We start from the raw sequence: 21,147 nt of genomic DNA, 5'->3' as shown, positions 1-21,147 counted from the left end.
AGCCTAATTTCCTCTTTCGTTGGTGTCATGACTGCCCAGTAGTACCTGGTAACCGAGCCGTGGAGGCACACAGGTATGTGGCGTGTCAGAGAAGAAACTAGCCGTTCACATTTCCCTCTTTGATGCAGGTAACGGCCCACGAACCTCACCGCATTTTAGGGACTGTTCTTTACTTATGAAGGGACTGTTCTTTACTTGTCAGGGGAGGAGGGTGGATGGTTGATTTTAATTTTATTTATGTTAATCACTTATTTATGCAGTTAGGGACTGTTCTCCACGGCCAGGCTGTCGGCTGGGTGGGAATAAGTCAAAGTGTGGCGGAGAAGAGGGACCGGGAAAAGCGGCAGATCTCCGGGGAAGCCTGCTCCATTCTCCCCTGCAGTTAGGGACCGTTTGCCACGGTACCGCTGCTGGGCAGGGTGGAATTAAGTCCTGCAGAGTTTCAGAGGACCTGGAGAATGTTTTAGGATAGTAATAACATTATATAAGATAATCATATTGCAAAGATAATATATATAAGATGAACATGAAAGACAAAATTAAATTGCAATACTATTTCAAAACTTGATGATTTTACCTTTCTGTACATTTTGGATATAAATTCAATGAATAATTTTGCTTGTAAATGTCTATTTGCATCACGTTTATTACGGAAAACACATTATTTGATCAATTTACAATTTGCCCCTAAAGTTCTTTGTGCGCTCCTTACTTTTTCAACTTAGGAGCACATGTGCTCCTTGGGAAAAAAGTTAGCGTCAAGCCCTGAGTGATCTTCAGCCTGGGTGAACACTGACAGCTCTTGTATAAAGAAGAATAGCTTCTTAATGCTAATACTGCTGCTGTCACTGACTTTTTATTTATTTATTTTTTTTTACCATGGAACATTTTAAAAATCTTGAGTCATTCTGGTACCAGTTAAAGCCGCTACAAGGAACTTTTAACTGGATATGCAAAAGTCTCTCGTTTCTGCTGATGTCTGTGCGTGACCTACAACAGCAAATGAGACCATCGGTGTGAAGATAAGCTATTTCTATATAGTGTATATCTATACCTTTAGAAAACTGCCTCCAGGTCCGCCGCAGGTCGCTTCCAGGAGGAAACGATTTACAGCACTCAGACAGCACACGTCATCTTACCTAGCTGCTTACATTTATAGTGACTCTTATAAATAGTCACTATTCCTCCTCCTCGACCCGACATCCGCGGGGAGTTAAAATTGCAGCAATCATCGGGTAAAAGTTCTGTGAAAGCACTGGACTCACCAACAGTTAGCCATGTCTCAGTCACACAGAGAAAATCCAGTCCTCGGGAAGTCAGGAAATCCTTCAGGATAAACGTGTCATTCACTAGCGATCTAGCATTTACCTGCCCAATCCTGGCAGGAGCCGGCGGGTCCACAGCGTTAGCTGTCCGGGGAGCCACACACAGAGGCCGCAGGTTGCGCAGATTCACCCCGCGCCAGCGGGGACGACGAGAGCAGGGGCCACGGGGTTGGAACACCTCGTCCTGGCCGACAACAGGTACCAGCCAGGTGTCGACAGGGTCCAGCGATTGCAGAGAAATAAAGAGGCAAGGCAAACAGGTCTTCAGCCTTACCAGCCGACCACTGCATTTACCCCAGCGGTGGTGGCGCTTACGCCGGAGAGGTGGAGCTGGGGCGCGGCAGAGGGGAGCTGGGATCCCCGATAGGAGCGGGGGCAAAGTTTTCCCGTGTTGATGTTTCATTCATCCCCAAAACAAACACATGCGCGAGCCAGGTAAGCGTCTTTGCGACAATACGCGCTAGAGCTCATGGGAAATGTAGGCTTCATTCCGGCAAAAACACTACGGCTTTTGTCCACAGGGTCGCCAAAATCAACTCAAAATGAAAGTTCCTTGTAGGGGCTTTAAGTGTTTAAATCCCACTGACATTTCTGAAGGCTCGCAATCATTTAGATGGGCTCGTAAGTACTGTAAATGAATTTGATGTTCACTCTATGTGCAACAGTACTGAGCTCTGTTACAATACTGCCAGATAAACTGCAGCTCAGCTCATTAACATCTCAAGTCTGAAGAAAATGCCTGTGACACAAAAGCCCTGTTTCCACTGTTGGGACCTCAGCCACGTGTTTTAAACAATAGAGAGGCCTTCACAAAACCAGTGAGTCTGAGAACAAAGGAAACGCGCCAGGCCCCCATTGGTCCAGTAACTGTCAAAGGTGTAAATCACTTCCAAAATTCAAAATCTTGCTCCCTATTGGGTGACAGCAGCCAGGCAAAATTCCCTCTGACGTCACCGAGACTTTACGGGCCGTTTCATAGTCACCGCAAAGGCACGCAGACGCTAACGTATTGTGACACATCAAGATGCACTGGCCGCCATTATACGTGCTTGAGTCCATTTTTTTGATACGCGACGCGTGTAATACCATGCCTTGCCTGCGGGGGTGATAATGCAAGCCACATACTTGAAATTAACCACTTTCTGTTATTCACAGAAGAAGCAGGTATGAAATATGGCGGGCGAGGAGGAAAAACTGTGCGAACTTGTATGGGCACACCCCCATTTGTATGACTGTTCTAGTGCCCTGCACTCTAATAAAATAGCAGTAGAAAATGTGTAGAAAGAGATAGTGATGGCAATGGGAAAGGGCATCAAAAAAGTAAAAAAAGATTGGAAAAACGTGAGGGGCAAATTCGGACATGCGCACAAGAAGTGGAAGAAGGCCTGCAAAAGTGGTGCGGGGCAGATCAATCAATTTTATTTATAAAGCCCAATATCACAAATCACAATTTGCCTCACAGGGCTTTACAGCATACGGCATCCCTCTGTCCTTAGGACCCTCACAGTGGATAAGGAAAAACTCCCCCCAAAAAACCCTTTAACGGGAAAAAAAAAAAACGGTAGAAACCTCAGGAAGAGCAACTGAGGAGGGATCCCTCTTCCAGGACGGACAGACGTGCAATAGATGTCGTACAGAACAGATCAGCATAATAAATTAACAGTAATCCGTATGACACAATGAGACAGAAACAGAGAGAGACAGAGACAGAGACAGAGAGAGATGCAGGACAGACGGTAATGACAGTAGTTTACAGCAATATTAATGAAAGTAATAATTATTATTATAATTATAGTTCTGGATACTGTGGTACAATATGTTGAAAGTATATATTAATATCTGATAGTATTCATATGTGACAAGAATCATATGTATATAATAACAGTAGAAGTATGACTAATGATAACAGCAGCAGCAGGAGGCATCTGGCAGGACCACGGCAGCGGCACAACCACACACGTCACACTATCCAGGCACCACTGTAATACGAGTTAATCTGAGAGACAGTGGAGCACAAAGGCTCCGGAGAAGAAGCCGAGTTAGTGACATCCAGAATGGCCGAGTTAGCAAGATGCAGTAATAGCATACGAGACAGAGAGAGAGAGAGAGAGAGAGAGAGAGAGAGAGAGAAGGAGAGAAGGTGCCCGGTGTATGATAGGGGGGTCCTCCGGCAGACTAGGCCTAAGTCAGCCTAACTAGGGGCTGGTACAGGGCAAGCCTGAGCCAGCCCTAACTATAAGCTTTATCAAAGAGGAAAGTCTTAAGTCTAGTCTTAAATGTGGAGACGGTGTCTGCCTCCCGGACCGCAACAGAAAGATGATTCCACAGGAGAGGAGCCTGATAGCTGAAGGCTCTGGCTCCTGATCTACTTTTGGAGACTTTAGGGACCACGAGTAACCCTGCATTCTCAGAGCGCAGTGTTCTGGTGGGATAATATGACACTATGAGCTCTCTAAGATATGACGGAGCTTGACCATTTAGAGCTTTATAAGTTAACAGTAGGATTTTAAATTCAATTCTGGATTTTACAGGGAGCCAGTGCAGAGAAGCTAAAACAGGAGAAAGATGATCTCGTTTCTTAGTTCCTGTTAGTACACGTGCTGCTGCATTCTGAATTAGCTGGAGAGTTTTTAAGGACTTACTAGAGCTACCTGATAATAGAGAGTAACAGTAATCCAGCCTTGAGGTAACAAAAGCGTGGACCAATTTTTCTGCATCTTTTCAGGTCAGGATAGGCCTAATTTTCGCAATATTACACAGATGAAAAAATGCAGTCCGTGAGGTTTGTTTTAAATGAGAATTAAAAGACAACTCTCGATCAAATGTTACTCCGAGGTTTCTTATGGTAGTGCTAGATGCCAGAGCAATGCCATCCAGAGAAACTATATCATCAGACTAAGAATTCTGAGGTGTTTGGGGCCAAGAACAATAACTTCAGTTTTGTCTGAATTTAACATCAGGAAATTGGTGCTCATCCAGGTTTTTATGTCTTTAAGGCAATTATGAAGTTTAGTTAATTGATTGCTTTCTTCTGGCTTCGTCGATAAATACAACTGAGTATCATCCGCATAACAATGGAAATTTGCAGAGTGATTTCTAATGATGTTACCTAAAGGAAGCATATGTAGAGTAAATAGAATTGGTCTGAGCACAGAACCTTGCGGAACTCCAAAACAAACTTTAGTACATAAGGATGATTCATTATGAACGTGAACAAACTGAAAATGATCAGATAAATAAGAAGGTGTGAAGGTGTTAACCCTATGGGCCCAAATGACGCATAGTGCGTCCAAATTCACACCTGTTCTTCTCTATTGAGTTTCTCCGCGATGCATATCACGTGAAACAGTGGAATTGCAGCTTTCCGACAAGACCAAGGACTTGTCGATAGTCCAATGTTTTCACAGCGAAAAACAATGATAAATCTACACTAAAACTATGTATAACAGAGCTTTCATACAGCTTTGCACACACATTACTCTTGGATGGATTACTCGCGAATGCAGGCTCGCACAGAAATGCCACACATATCACATGAAAGTGCAGGAGCAGAGCTTTCCAGTGATACCACACATATCATTGTGCTGTCATCCCATCACACAGATCAAGTGTCTACAAAATAAAAACCTGACGAATTTCTTTACAATCCATTATACAGATCTTGTTATCAGTCACTTCATATAGTGAGGAATATTGTATCTTACCACGTCTTAGGCCTGCGTGTGTTTCTGCCCGTCTATCCACATTTGTAGTCCGGCTTTCAAGATGCAAATAACTCCATATTGTCCAGTTGACACTCGTCAAACTTTGTATGACAAGACCAGCCACTTCACCTCTGTGCACCCAGACAACTGTTGCCTAATTATGCATGCTGACAGGGCAGTAGTCACCATATACATTGAGGGGGACACGTGCCCCCCCCATGCCCAAAATGCCCCCCAGTATATAACTGAAACTGAAAAACAACAACAAACTTTGTTTATTGCAAACAAAGAGGACATCATTGCACTTGGTTGACTATTTTATTATCTTAGATGTAAATATTACATGTTTCTTTCAGATAAAACACATTTTTGACTTGTGAATGAGTCAATGGAATTTCTTGCAATAATGACAAAATACTGGCAATCATGTCCGTCTGGCACAAACCACATGTTTTGGATAGCTGTGAAGTGACAGAATGTCCCACCATCACGGTATTTATCTTGCCAGATTCCAGAGAGTCTCCTCTCTTCATATATGGCAGAATATGTCATTTTCCACCTTGCTATGCTGAGATACATGTAAAAATGTAAGAATTTAGTAACATGGATTTGTTTTTTTCATTGATATAAAAATTAATATAAAATACAGGCACATAGGAGAATATGAAATGATGGCAAATCTGGATAGCCCACATTGCCCTGAAAAAATATTGATAAAATGTGTATGTAGCCTTTATAATGATTGTGACATGAGCTTAAAAGTAAAGGCAGTAAAAATACCCCCAAAACGCCTAGGGCCCATAGGGTTAATGGCATGAGGGCTTGTGTTAAGTGTTTGTGGGGAAGAAAACCTCCAAGTCCTCATTTGAAGGGTTTAAAACACTAGTTTTTGTTGAATGTGCATCATGAAGAGGGTTTGAATCATTTCATTGATTAAAAAAAAGTTGTTCACCTGACCTCAACACCATTTCCAGAATCTAAATATAAGTTTTCAAGTAAATCTGACCTTCTCCGAAAAAGTAATAGTTAATTAATCATATTGATTAAAATAAAATTATTACTAATTATTATTTGGTAGATTAAATTTTCCTACTAACAATCAAGAGTTATTATTACTCAGTTTTTATAGGTAATTAGTTGTGTAATGTATTCAGAAAAGTTAAGTAGATTTTACCTAATTTGTTTTAGTGTTTCATAACTGTTGAGTTTATTCTTACCTCAAAAAAGGGATGAAATTTACCCAAATAAAATTTGTGCTAATTGTTACCTCAGGTTTATTGGGTAAATTCTATAGGTTGTTTTTTACAGTGTAAGTAAATGTATTTCGTTACTTTCCGCCATTGCTCTCTACTAAAAATATGTATTTCTCTACTCTATCAAACTAGCTATGAGTTCAGTACTACAGCTTTGTTCCATTTCTGAACTAATATTTCAGTAGACTGAAACCCAATCAGAAACACTTTGTTCTTGCTTATCGAAACAGGTCATCTCGAAATATTTCACTGTTGAAAACTTACTGGTCACAAAAAGTAGCCTGTGGTTTGGTGCTGCTTACTGATGAGATCAACACAGAAGTACTCTACATCATGGGCATCGCCTGGTCTGGGCATTTTGGGCTAGATTTCTTCTTTAGCTCTGGTTAATCGAGACTAAAGAAGATGGCAGTGTTGTAAGCCTATATTTAATGAATAGAGATGAAATGAGAGCAGTATGGTGGCCGCAAAGATGTTACATAACAGAGCCCAGCAGCCTTCCAGACTGGGAGCGTATGCTGTACTGCAGCTGTCCTGGACTGAAAATTACACAGAAAAGCTTGGGGACAAATTCAATTTGCAGCCAGCAAGGATGAGAAGTAAGGGTGAGAACTAAGGGTGTTTGTGATGCACGCTGCCTGCACAAGTACTGGTTACAAAACTCCTTTTCTCGAGCTTTCTCCTGGCCAGGGCTGTACATTAACTTTTTTTTGCACATAGCCCTGGTGCAACAGAGGTTGAAACGTTATAGCACAGGCCACAAAATTGTAGCAAAAGTATAAAAGTATCAGGTAAGTCTATTGCAGTTTAAACTATTCAAATTCAGTGTTTTCTTCTATGATCTATGATCTGCAAATGAATTTAGCACTAAAAAAAACCTGATGACATAGTTTCTCTAGATGGCATTGCTCTGGCCTCTAGCACTACCGTAAGAAACCTCGGAGTGATATTCGATCAAGAGTTGTCTTTTAATTCTCATTTAAAACAAACCTCACGGACTGCATTTTTTCATCTGTATAATATTGCGAAAATTAGGCCTATCCTGACCTGAAAAGATGCAGAAAAATTGGTCCACGCTTTTGTTACCTCAAGGCTGGATTACTGTAACTCTCTATTATCAGGTAGCTCTAGTAAGTCCTTAAAAACTCTCCAGCTAATTCAGAATGCAGCAGCACGTGTACTAACAGGAACTAAGAAACGTGATCATATTTCTCCTGTTTTAGCTTCTCTGCACTGGCTCCCTGTAAAATCCAGAATTGAATTTAAAATCCTACTGTTAACTTATAAAGCTCTAAATGGTCAAGCTCCGTCATATCTTAGAGAGCTCATAGTGTCATATTATCCCACCAGAACACTGCGCTCTGAGAATGCAGGGTTACTTGTGGTCCCTAAAGTCTCCAAAAGTAGATCAGGAGCCAGAGCCTTCAGCTATCAGGCTCCTCTCCTGTGGAATCATCTTTCTGTTGCGGTCCGGGAGGCAGACACCGTCTCCACATTTAAGACTAGACTTAAGACTTTCCTCTTTGATAAAGCTTATAGTTAGGGCTGGCTCAGGCTTGCCCTGTACCAGCCCCTAGTTAGGCTGACTTAGGCCTAGTCTGCCGGAGGACCCCCCTATCATACACCGGGCACCTTCTCTCCTTCTCTCTCTCTCTCTCTCTCTCTCTCTCTCTCCCTCATATTCTATTTCTGCATCTTGCTAACTCAGGACACAACTCGCTTACCGCAATACGTCAGCATAGCAGACTCGTCCTATTACTGCATTTGCTAACTCGGCCATTCTGGATGTCACTAACTCGGCTTCTTCTCCAGAGCCTTTGTGCTCCACTGTCTCTCAGATTAACTCATATCGCAGCGGTGCCTGGACAGCGTGACGTGTGTGGTTGTGCTGCTGCCGTGGTCCTGCCAGATGCCTCCTGCTGCTGCTGCCATCATTAGTCATTAGTCATACTTCTACTGTTATTATACACATATGACTATTGTCACACATGTATACTGCCAGATATTAATACATACTTTCAACATATTGTACCACAGTAGCCAGAACTATAACTATAATATTATTACTTTCAACAATGTTTTTGTAAGCTACTGTCATTACCTGCATCTCTCTCTCTCTCTCTCTGTCTCTCTGTGTCTCATTGTGTCATGTGGATTACTGTTAATTTGTTATGCTGATCTGTTCTGTATGACATCTATTGCACGTCTGTCCGTCCTGGAAGAGGGATCCCTCCTCAGTTGCTCTTCCTGAGGTTTCTACCGTTTTTTTTTTCCCCCGTTAAAGGGGTTTTTTTGGGGAGTTTTTCCTTATCCGCTGCGAGGGTCATAAGGACAGAGAGATGTCGTATGCTGTAAAGCCCTGTGAGGCAAATTGTGATTTGTGATATTGGGCTTTATAAATAAAATTGATTGATTGATTGAAAAAAGTAGACATTGTTTAAATTATAGTAAATAAGTAGGCCCAATTCCAATCTGGCCCCTAAAGACTCAAGCCCCGAACCCTCACTGACTTAACTGACGTCAACTGTAAGTGATTGAGTGTGAGAGTCTGAAAGGGCTCCGGATACTATAAACAGGAATGGGACAGCGCTTATCCCCCTCTCTACAAAATGTTGTTGACACTGGCGGCTCTGGGCGTGATCATTTATCGGTTATTGTCAGCACGCACAAGGCGTGTGAGGGATAGACTCCCTGATCAGTCAATCCTTATCCAAGCACTTGCATTGCAAAATGGGTAAGAGGTACGTTTGAAATAATGAATTTACTGTGTTTTTACCATATGCATGTTTTTTCTAAACTCGCTTCAAAAGTGTTGTAAGTGATATAGTGATATCTATCGTATATATATATATATTGTTACCATTTGCAGATCTGCCGACCATGTCAGTGAGTCTGTAAGGGATCGGATTAGAATTGGGCTGTAGATTCACCACACACAAGAGGGCTGAATTGCTTATTCTTCTTTTAAATAAGTCTTCATTTGAAGTGTCACAAACAATGCATTCCACCCATGGCTTCATCAGGTTTGTTTTGATTATCTCCAGGCTATTCATTTATTAGTATTTGTATTGATATTCATGCACATAGAACGGACACAGGAAGTAAAGGTGGTGAGAAATACATCACAGACTGGACTCTAAACAGGGAAAAACAGAATGACGGTGGAATGGATGAAATGTGGTTTGATTGTGCATCGGCAGGTCGCGTCGGAAGGGGTCAGTTGAGGTGGTTCAGGCATCTGACTAGGATGCCTCCTGGGCACCTTCCGCTGGAGGTGTCCCGGGCACGTCCCACTGGCGGGAGGCCCCGGGGCAGACTCAGAACACGCTGGAGGGATTACATATCTCGTCTGGCCTGGGAACGCCTTGGGGTCCCCCAGGAGGAGCTGGAAGACTTTGCCGGGGAGAGGGATGTCTGGGGTGCTTTGCTTGGCCTGCTGCCCCTGCAACCCGGCCCCAGATAAGCGGATGAAAATGGATGGATGGATGGATCGGCAGGCCAGTGTAATATAATGTTACAGGTCTGGTGTATGAAATGTCTGTATCATCACAGTGCTGCTGCATTTTTGTTGACAAAATTGTTGTCCGCATCCAGGTGCCACCTCACTGTCACACAGTGTGAACTACCAAGCAGAATAGCAATGCTTGACTGATTGACCTCACACACACTCGCCTTAAACAAAGCGCTTCTGTCTCTGGCACATGCAGCACAATGCTGTATAGCACTGGTGCTACAGTGGGAATGTGTTTCATGACACAGACCAGTTTTTGCTAAGTGCGTGGGACATATGTACAACCCTGCCACTGTACACTGTACAACCCTGCCCCTGGCTAACCAGTTTGGAGGACCATTTGCAACTGTTTGCCTGAATGTTGTAATAAATACTACTTTATATTTAATTAGGCGAAAAAAATCCACAGTAATGGTGACTGCCTGTATGTGTAATTTAGAGGAAAGTCAGAGATTAATCTGTAATCTGAATCAAACTAAAAGTTTTTTATTAAGACTGTGGATTTCTGTACTTCTACCTCTATGTCATTTCCTTCTGTACTTGTGTTTGGATTTTCTGGATTGCAGCTACTCTTCACAACATATATCAGTTAGGTAGTTTTACCAATGCCGTGTTCACTGGGAGCAAACAATACCATCAGCATATCATTTGGGGAGACGCAGGGCCAAACTCCATTAATAATTAATTGTTCTACTCTGAAAAGATGCCGACTGCGACTCATGGGATCTGGAGACCAGGATATTAAGTCAAAATTCAATTAAGCAAAAGATAAAAATTTATGTGCTAAATTTTTGAATAATAATTCATTATAAGAACTGCTCATTCTTAGTAATTTTAAACTGATCATGATTTGTAAACTCTGTAAAAGGACTTTCGGTTGGCCTCAAGAAAGTTCTGGCAGACCGTTAACCGACTCACAAAGGGAAAGCAGGGCTTGTCTCAGGCTGTGCTCAGCAGAGAGGGAGAACTGCTGACCCGAGCTAACTTTGTAATTATTTCAAGAACCTGAACTTTTGATTTTTAAAATACAGATAATGTGAACATGAATTTAAACACCCCACTGTCGTTGACTTATTTTTCCTTTTATGATACAGCTATAAGGAAAGTATCTCGTGGGCTAAGTGACTTGACTTCACAGTGAGCTGAATGTATTTTTATTTCTTTTAATTTGTAAAAGACAATAGGAACTTATGACATGTCTTTCATTCAGAATATAGTATTTAACCAGCTTTCTTTACAAAGGACTGTGATATTCCCCCCCCCCATGGAAAAACAGCAAAGTATACCTTTAACTAGCTACATCTAAAGTCTGTACCGTCTGTAAATTTGCTCTTTAAAGCGAATAAGCACGAACCACCAAAAAAAAAAAAAAAAAGAAATTTGCCTTGCAAATAATGCAAGGCAAAAATTGCACTGAGTTTGCTCAGAACCTTCAGCGAGCTGGCTATATGTTTGTGTCAGTGTTAAGAATATACCTGGAATTACAGGCTCCTGGTGTCTCCCAGTTTAGGCAGGTAGGTGCTTCCATGTGCTGACAAAGGCAGTGGGGATCAGTGAATAAGGCACAGTAGTGATGGAGCTCCAACTATCTGATGTGGGGTCATAACAGTCCAATGTTTTACACCTCTGCGTCCCAAAATAACCTCCAACCACATACAGTTTATTTCCTGAGGCCACGGCATGGCAACTCATCCGTTTGGACGTCATGTCGCCCACCCGAGTCCACTGATTGGTTTCACAGTCAAAGCGATAAGCAGAGGCAGCAGTGAATTCAGTGTCACCACCCATAATGAAGATCTGGCTCCCTAAGACAGCAGCCGCTGTGTAGCGCCAAGGCTGGGGGCACTCAGCTGCAATATTCCAGCGGTTCCCCACAGGGTCATAGCATTGGACCTAGACATTTAGAAAACACAGGACGTTTGACAGGTGTTAGTCCGAGCAATCATTGATTTTGTTCAGGTGCAACACTAAAATTGATTGTAGTGTTGACGTCCTGTCTTACTCCCAGTGCAAAGTGGGACAAAGGGGTGCACAGTGCAGCACAACTGCCACTGCTAGTTCCAGACTGACCATCATTACTGAGGAAAATATGAATGGCATTCTGTAAAATGTGAGTATAGAGATCAGAGCAGAGCTGCTGTCAGACTCCCCATTAAGAGACACTGTGCACACTTACACACAAGGAGCAATGAAGCTTCATTGATTATTTTCAAAGCTAAAAGTTAAGTTTTGTTTCCTCTGTCAACTTTATAACTACTTTGCTGCTCTTACTGCTTTACTCTCAGCAGACAGCTGCTCGATTCAGTAACTTGCTGAATTCACCATGTAAAAAGCAGTGAATTCATGTTAAGGCCAAAACACACATATGTTTAATTAGGGGCTAAATACAACTCCTTTGCCCCTAGCACCTTACTTTGTGCTGATTATGTGCTGTTTAACTAGCAACAGTGGAGTTGGACAAACCCTAAATGCACTTGTGCCATGCACTTTAGACTATGCACTATGGATCATTTAGACGGGGCGCTCATTTTAAGGCAGGGTCATTTCAGGCAATCATGGAATAGGTTGTGCTAATGAGTCCTATTATTTTGTTCTGTACATGTCTTACATTATAAAATCAATGCAAACACATTCACAAGTGGTATACAGAACATTCTATGGCAGCAAGTTCTTCATTGTAACCTGTAAATCAGAAAAAAATAAAATATTTTGCTATACTTTCAATATGGTGGTGCGGTCAATTCACAAAGTGAATTGTGGAATATAAAGAACTGCCTTGTCAGTAATTGTCAAGAAGGTTAAAAATAGAAATCAACCAACCTTGGAGGCCTTGTCTCTATGTATGGTGGTCCCTCCAAAAACAAAGAGTTTGAGTTTGGCACTGACCACGGCTGCATTACTGACTCCATCTCTTAGGGGAGCCATCATAGTCCATTTATTACTGGGAGGGTCATACCGCTCAACCTAGGTCAACATTACATAGTCACACTTACATACATGTCATCTTTGATTTCAAAGAGAGATATGGCGTAGAGTTGAGTCAAAGGCAGACCAGCAGATATTTTACCTCATAACATTCACATTACACCCTGTATGTACTTGTGTACATGTACACACAATTAGGTTTTCATATTTGTTAATCATCATTTGTTAATAATTTGTTTCATAATGTTAATACATAAAAAACATTAATTCTGAGACAATTATCATGAAGATGTCAATACCTGTTTCAGGGAGACAGATGGAGACGCAGGGAAAACTCCCGCTATAGCTGTATGACCTCCAACAACATAGAGGCTATTCTCCAACTCAGCTGAACCGTGGCCAAACCTGGAGAAGAAAAGACCCACATTACAATATGTGTGTGCATACTTAAGACAATATATGGGCTTGCTGATATGGATCTTTCATTAAACATTGTAGAGTGTGGTCTACCTCTGATGTCACTGAGGAACTACTCTGACTGCAGCAGGTCAAAATATTTAAGTAGTCATTGATTTGATAAACCACATCTAACCAGACAAATTGCAGTCACTGCCAAAGCAAGGTCATTCAAGTGGCACTGCAGCCAACAATCATTTTATAGTAGAGATATTTAGCAGGCCAGCTATGAACTGATACATATGTGATCAAGTGGGGGCTAACCCCAACCCAAGTAATTACTAAGGGTAATCACAAGTTTCAGCATATTATTATCAAATTAATCCAATAACACACGAAACATGGCTTGACAACAAGAACGTTGGTGGCTGTGGCTCAGTAGGTAGAGCGGGTCGTTCACTAATCAAAAGATCAGCAGTTCCATCCCCGGCTCCTCCGATCCACATGTCAAAGATACTGAACCCCAAATTACATCCAATGGCTGTTCCATTGTTGTGTGAGTGTATTTAAAAACTGAGTAGCAGATGGCAGCTTGTATGGTAGCCTTAACCACCAGTGTATGAATGTGTGGGTAAAAAGCACTTTGAGTGGTTGGATGACTAGAAAGGTGCTATTCAAGTGCAGGTCCATGTACACATTTAATTTACTCTTGGTACCAAACCTTACCATTATCGGTCTTGTAGAAGTAAGAGGAGTACTTCCTCTTATGCCAAATTTGGCAAACATCTGACGTCGACTGGACCGCCAGATCAGGTCCATATCGCGTCAGTCAGTCCAGGACCATATCTGTACGTCTACATGACCTCCGTAATAGGTTGTGCATCTGAACGTCATACTACGACTTCATCTGAACGTTGATATGACATTCAATATTTGAACGCTGTAGTCGATTCTTTTCTGCACACCACATGGAATTTTAAAACAGCCTCTGTAATCAAACCTTAACACATGTGGACTCCCAACACATTTGTAATGTGTGTGTGTGTGTGTGTGTGTGTGTGTGTGTGTGTGTGTGTGTGTGTGTGCACATGCCTGTGTGTGTGCAGTATTAGCACAGCAGCATCGGTTGCTACCTGGGTGTTCTGTGCAAGTGTGAACCCGCCAAATTTGAATTTATGTAGCCGTTTATTTTTAGCTGCCTGCAGTTGGTCGGAGTCGCAGACATAGACAGAGAGAGAGGTTGAATTGATCGGTAAGTAGCTATATTTAGCACATTACCTTTTATTTCATGTTAGCAATACAAATCTTTTTAATGTCTACTTTTCCTGTGAACTTTTACTGTGTTCATGATCGTCGTCTGAGAATATTTCCAGCTTTGCTTTTAGTCAGGGCCAATTTCAATGACCGTTATTAGCTAACGTTATTGCACGGCTATGGTTCAATTATTAAACAGTTTTTTTTCGGTCCAGTTACTACCGTTTATGTCTAGGTCTGGACCAAATTAAATTATGGTTCGTTTTTTTTCTAGCCATGAACCAGCATTAACGTAACATTATGCTTCTGCCCATCCATGCAGTTCTTTTTTTTTTTTTTTTTTTTTTTTTTAAAGATATTTTTTGGGCATTTTTAAGCCTTTAATTGATAGGACAGACAAGTGTGAAAGGGGGAGACAGAGAGGAAGTGACATGCAGCAAAGGGCCACAGGCTGGATTCGAACCTGGGCCGCTGCGGCAACAGCCTTACTGTGCATTCACACCAAAAGCGTCATGAGCGTCATAAGCGGCCGGCAGCCATTCATTTTCAATGTACGCTTGCTACAAAGGGCGTCAGGGGCGTCGGCTGCAGCGAGCGGCGTGATGCCAGCGACCAGAGCGTCAAGTAGAAGTTGAGAGAAGCTGAACTTTATGCAAATGAGCAGCGCCGCTGCCGAAGCAGCAGCCAATTGCAGACCGGGATTCGGGTACGGCGGTCTGGGCTCTCCCGGAGCTGTACGAGCCGGTGAAATTCACCGTGGAGTTGCCGGGTTTGCAGGACTCTGTGGACCCAGACGGCCCGACGGCTCCGGTCCCTGTGTTTCCTCAGCAAATACGCCGATGCAGTACAAAGCAGGCTTCCGAAAGTGCGATTAAAGAGCTCCCACTTATTTACCACCAATTACATTTCTCAGTGGTCCTACGTGCCAACAGGAGAGTAAAATCATAATTATAAAGGACTCTATATTGACTGTGTTTATTAGCGTTATTTTAATTGTGTAATGAAAGTCATGGATAATACAAAGTGAAAACATATACGATATATTTGTTCATCCTTGTAAAGTGAACAGCCGTGTCAGCCTTGATGGACACATCTGCAGCAGCCGGCCCCGCCCCTTTGGTCGCTGCAAGCCTCTGCTGGAGCTGCTGCCAAGCAGCGCGATGCCAGCGACCTGAGCGACCGCTGGCGCTCAGGTCGCTTTTGGTGTGAATGTACCATTATACATGGGGTGCCTGCTCTACCACTAAACCACCGATGCCCCATCCATGCAGTTCTACTTGTAGCTAACATTGCTAGCTAGCTAGCTAACGTTAGCATCAAAGTTACTATCAGACAGTTTGCATTCTTTGTGCCATTTTCAACCTGATCTCACAGAAATACGTAAAATGACCACAACCTCTTTGGTGGCAGCACGTATCTAGATGCAGTGTAATAACTAGTTCGGCTTCACTAGAAATTCGATATTCAGTAGATCTATCTTTTTATGATCCTACTTTACAACAAGCTGCAAAAAAACCCTACTATCCCAAAAACGCCGTTTCTAGCGTATTAGTTAAAATATCGAAAATTAGCCGACATCTTTACTTTTTCTTAACATAGTTCATCTAGGTGTAGTGTAATAACTAGTTCGGCTTTACTAGATATTAGATATATTTAGTAGATCTATCTTTTTACGACCCTATTTTACAAGCCGCAAACACACCTACTGTCCCAAAAACGCCGTTTCTAGCGTATTAGCTAAAATATCGAAAATTAGCCGACATCTTTACTTTTTCTTAACATAGTTCATCAAGATGCAGTGTAATAACTAGTTCGGCTTTTCTAAATATTAGATATACTGGGTAGATATATTTTTTACAACCCTATTTAGAACTGTACTTTGCAAATCAGAAGAACTACAACTATGTTGGGACTGCATGGCGTGGTCCCAGGGAATTGTAGTTTTTAAAAAATATAAGCGTTTTTTCGCTTTTTGGAAGTTGTAAATACTGAATTGAGAGTACACTGTGGACTTTAGGGGGGTGGTAAACACACTTGTGTAATCAGATTTTAAATATCTAATTTCTAAATGGGTGAAAATTAATTTTATCAATTTTATTAATTTTTATTTTATTATTTTTTGTCAGTATGGAGAAGCTGCTTTGACAGCAACGCCGCCTAGTGTTGAAATTAAGTATCATACAGTGAGATAACATATTTTGTCTTCCAACTTTTTCAGGGGCTGTACTGAAAACATTTAAAGAGGGGACTGAGGATGCTGTCCGCAAACATGCTGGGGAAGACCTTAAGCATGCGCCATCCAGAAAAACATATTAAACATACACAAGATAACATTAAACACAACATTAAACATACACAACATTAAACATAGACAAAATAAGTTGAATTTGTGATTTGTGAGAGATGTGAATTTGCGAGAGACAACAATAAAGTGTATTTCATGGGAAAATAGGGACAAGGGGGACATACACAACGCATTACATATACACATTACAATACACCCAAGATAATGGTATTTGTATGTTCTCACAATGGAAGACAACAATTGAAGTGTATTTTGAATGCTGTACTGAATATTTTCATTGAAACACAAGGTTGTAAATGGACCATAACTTGGCCAATATTTTTGTACATAAAAAATTTGGTCCATATAAGACGTCGAGAGGACATCCATACCAACCATTTTTGGACAATATTTTAACCTTGTACAGATGTCCTGTAGCCGTCAAAACTAGACGTCCAGAAGAGGTCCAAAAAAGATGTTGTAAAAACTTTCATTCTGCACCCGATGGAAATGTCATTTCTACATCGGACCATGAAGTCTAAAAGACGTTGTCACAGCATCGGTTTGCTCAGTGGGAAACGGATTAAAGCCTGTCTTTGTGAGCTTGTCGGGGGTGCAGCTGTATCAACAGGAGAGCCCTTGCAAGCTTCCCTTCCATCAGCAGCAGAGCTACTAGTATTCTAGCCACTGTCACCAGACTCAGGTTATGTTTAAAAAAATGTAGATATTTTGGCTTGAATTTCACACATTTGCCCATCTTTGCGTTTTAGGAACTTGCTTCTATTGCACGTAACATAGTCAACTTAAGCAATGGTCACTTCACCTGTTTTTCCTCTCCTGTGCTCCTGTGTGCGTGTGTGTGTGTGTGTGTGCGGGAGAGAGAGAGAGAGAGAGAGAGAGAGAGAGAGAGAGACAAAGGTGGGTGTGGTGATCAAAGAGCCGTTTGGCCTACAAAACAAAATGGCAGACAACAGTGTGTGTGTGTGTGTGTGTGTGTGTGTGTGTGTGTGTGTGTGTGTGTGTGTCAAAAACACAGTGAAAGACCTGCGGAAGCACAGAGAGGAGTCCATAAATGACGGCAAAACACAGTAAAGACGCTCATGCTGAGCTGGAATGAAACAAGTGTGAACAATTTTATGTTTCTGCATAACACCAGAGAGGCTCCCAAATCACTGATTTCCCAAGGATGGATATAAAAGAAAAAAGAAGAAGACTTTTTTCAGTCTGGCATTCCCTTTGACCTGGCAGCCCACCAGGGCTGTACAATTATAGAGAAAACACTGACTTGTTATTTCAGATAACTTCATGCATTATTAATAAATCAATCCTCGGGGCGTTGGTGGCTTAGTGGATAGAGTAGGCGCCCCATGTACAAGGCTGTTGCCGCAGTGGCCCGGGTTCGACTCCAGCCTGTGGCCCTTTGCTACATGTCATTTCCTCTCTCTCTCCCCCTTTCACACTGATGCTGTCCTATCAAGTAAAGGCAAAAACACCAAAAAATATCTTTAAAAAAATAAATCAATCCTCAATTTGCTTCCAGAAAAAACACAGTAGCTGGATAAGAACAAACAGGACTATTTTAGCTTGATGACAGTATATTAGCCACAATTAGTAAAGCTACAAATGATGAACAGGGCCCTCATAAACAAACAACAATGGATGATGAAACAAGAGACAGTTTTAATTTGATCCTCTCTTGGTTTCTTTCTGGTCAATATTTGGCAACTACATTACTTGTCAGAAACCTTAGCAAAATGTTACAACAGGTAGAAATTCAATCCCCTTTTGCTATTTCAGTACACTATAGCAATTTAGCATTAAAAATGCTTGCATTTAGTGATGTCATGAAAAACAACACTTACGATACCTTTTGATTCCATGATGAAAAAAACCCGGCAATACTCATCTTTTTGAAAAACCGGAAGAACCCATACCAGCGTAAGAATCGGTGCTATGACTCTTCCGGAACTGATGGGGCAGCATATGCCATATGGCGTTACAGTCCATGCCTACATTCAGAGCGAGGGGATGACGAGGAAGAGGAGAGAGCGGCTGCCTGCTAAAGCTCACATTCGGAACCAGTCACGGCCACACTTTAGACCAGAAAATAGATCTGCTAGCAATATATGCAGTTTTAAACACCACTTTGTCTGTTTATTAATTGCTTTTAACTTATTCCAAATTGCTTCTGAACCGTCCATGCTCCATGCAGAGCTTTGTCTGGACATCTCCCTCTCTCCCCCAGCCCCTCCCCTGGGAGAGTCCGGTGGTCTCCTATGAGCACAGCCTTTGAGACGTGCAACACTCTGTTGGGATTTACGGGACCACAGATGATTTGTCATTTGGTAAAATCTAAACTGGACATGCAAAGGCTTTCTTCTCTGCATGCTCTTTGTTCTCCAAACAAAGACAGCTATTTGAGACCCATCTCCAGAATGTCTCACCTCACACCTAAGTGAGACTCAAGTCTCAAAACTTGATTGGACAGGACTTTTACAGGGACATGTGACTCTGTGATGTCACAGGCATCCATAGAAGGTCTGCTCCCTTCAAACAATTTTCTCTCTTACTCGGGAACTGCTGAGCAGCCCACATCTCTTTTCGGCTGGGCCTGGACCAGCCCAGATGCCCAGGCCCTTACTCCATTGACTCTCTTGCAATCACAAGGTTTGCAACTACCTTTCCAGCAACAAAGAGAACCAAGTGAATTAGCACCCAGTGTCTAGCTCTGCTAAACCCTGAGCGACCAGCTTCCTCTGAGTTTCACCTTTGGAACAAAGGACAAACCAAGATTACATCTGGAACCACAGCTCTTTCCCGCCTTCTTCTGCCAGCTAACGAAGCAGTACACCACCAAGTGACCACTCAAGGATCGGTAAAGTAACAACTGGGCATAGCTTCATCACAGCTTTACAGGCTAAGCAAGACTGTTTGACTTGTTATATGTGATTTAATGCTGTAATGAGTTATTGTTGTGATTGTTTGCAATAAGGTCATTGGTTAGTTGGCTTCGCCAAAGCTAAGTGTTTAGTTTGCTAATACTGTTCACAGACAGATTCTTGCACATATCTAAACAATCTCTGCACTAATCCAGACCGTTTGCAACACAAATCACATTCACATAGACTCATCAACAAATAGGCTTTCAACAGAGCTACACAGCTTATGTGCAGGCTGACCCAGCCGGGCGGTATGTTATTGTAGTTGGGAATCTATATATGCTTCCAGTCATACTTGCCTGTATTTATGCGCCAAACTGGAACAATCCTATGTTCTTTAACAAAATTTTCTCCCTTCTACCAAATATGTTGACACATAATCTTGTAATTGGCGGTGATACAAACTGTGTACTCTCACCTCTTGATCGGAGCGGTCTCGGGAGAAAGCCCCTCACCAAATCTGCTCAATCTATCAACCTATTTCTTGAAACTTATGGAATAGCTGACGTGTTTCCGCAACCCTGCTTCAAGGGTGTATTCCTTCTTTTCCCCAGTTCATAAAACTTATTTGTGTATTGATTATTTTTTTCTTGACAAAAGAATTTTACATTTCATCGTAGAATGTGATTATGGGGCCATAGTTATTTCGTGGGCCACTGAAAATGAAAATACTCATTCCTGAAACACAGCCCATATATCACCCATGGCGACTCAATTCTTTACTTAAGACTTTGTCAGTTTTCTTTCATCTGAAATAAAATTTTATCTTGACATCAATCAAACTCCAGGAATGTCGTCTCTTACTATTTGGGAGTCATTAAAGGCATATCTAAGGGGTCAGATTATTTCATATTGTGCTAACAAAAAAAAAGACAAATGGACTCCTTAAACAGTTAACTAACAAAATACTAACACTGGACAGGCTATACAGCCACTCCCCTTCAACAGATTTAATTAAAAAACATATGACACTACAAACGGAGTTTGACATTCTATCTACCCGACAGGCTGAATATCTCATTTCGAAAACAAGGCATGGCCATTATGGACACGGGGAAAAGGCTAGGCGAGTGCTTGCACATCAGCTGCGTCAAAGATCAGCTAACCAAACAATCCCAGCAAAAAATGATGATAATGGTAGAAAATGTACTGATAATAAAGAAATCAATTCCTGCTTCAGTAAATTCTATCAATTATTGTACACTTCCGATTCATCCACTAATGCATCTGAATTCGAAGATTTTTTTTTAAGCCCCTGAATATACCATCTGTAAATTCAGAGTTAGTTACTGAACTGGAGAGGGATCTTTCAACCATGGAGATCATCTCAGCAATCAGAGACATGCAAAGCAACAAATCTCCGGGGCCAGATGGTTTTCCAACTGAATTTTTAAAAAAAAATTCTAATCAACTCTCCTTTATTATTATCAGTATTTGAAGAATCGTTCCTCTTAAAATCCTTACCTCCTTCCATGTGTGAAGCAGTTATCTCTTTGTTGCTTAAAAAGGATAAAAACCCTCTCAATTGCAGCTCATATCGCCTGTTTCCCTCCTGA

General features: G+C 41.7%; 1 protein-coding gene across 8 annotated transcripts in view; it reads right to left on the bottom strand.

Moving 5' to 3' along the window:
* LOC125887535 (kelch-like protein 25) overlaps positions 1-21,147 on the bottom strand; it is a 144,631-nt gene that overhangs the window by 11,203 nt on the left and 112,281 nt on the right. For all 8 annotated transcript variants that reach the window (XM_049574446.1, XM_049574441.1, XM_049574444.1 and 5 more), the window contains 3 exons: positions 13,018-13,123; positions 12,614-12,757; positions 11,269-11,686 (listed from right to left, as the gene is read on the bottom strand). In XM_049574446.1, coding sequence (XP_049430403.1) covers positions 11,300-11,686; positions 12,614-12,757; positions 13,018-13,123 — 637 coding nt within the window. In that variant the 3' untranslated portion in view covers positions 11,269-11,299. The remainder of the gene's footprint in view (positions 1-11,268; positions 11,687-12,613; positions 12,758-13,017; positions 13,124-21,147) is intronic.

The sequence above is a fragment of the Epinephelus fuscoguttatus genome, linkage group LG4 (assembly GCF_011397635.1).
Source record: "Epinephelus fuscoguttatus linkage group LG4, E.fuscoguttatus.final_Chr_v1".
Taxonomy (NCBI): domain Eukaryota; kingdom Metazoa; phylum Chordata; class Actinopteri; order Perciformes; family Serranidae; genus Epinephelus; species Epinephelus fuscoguttatus.
This window is presented reverse-complemented; position numbering and strand designations above follow the sequence as displayed.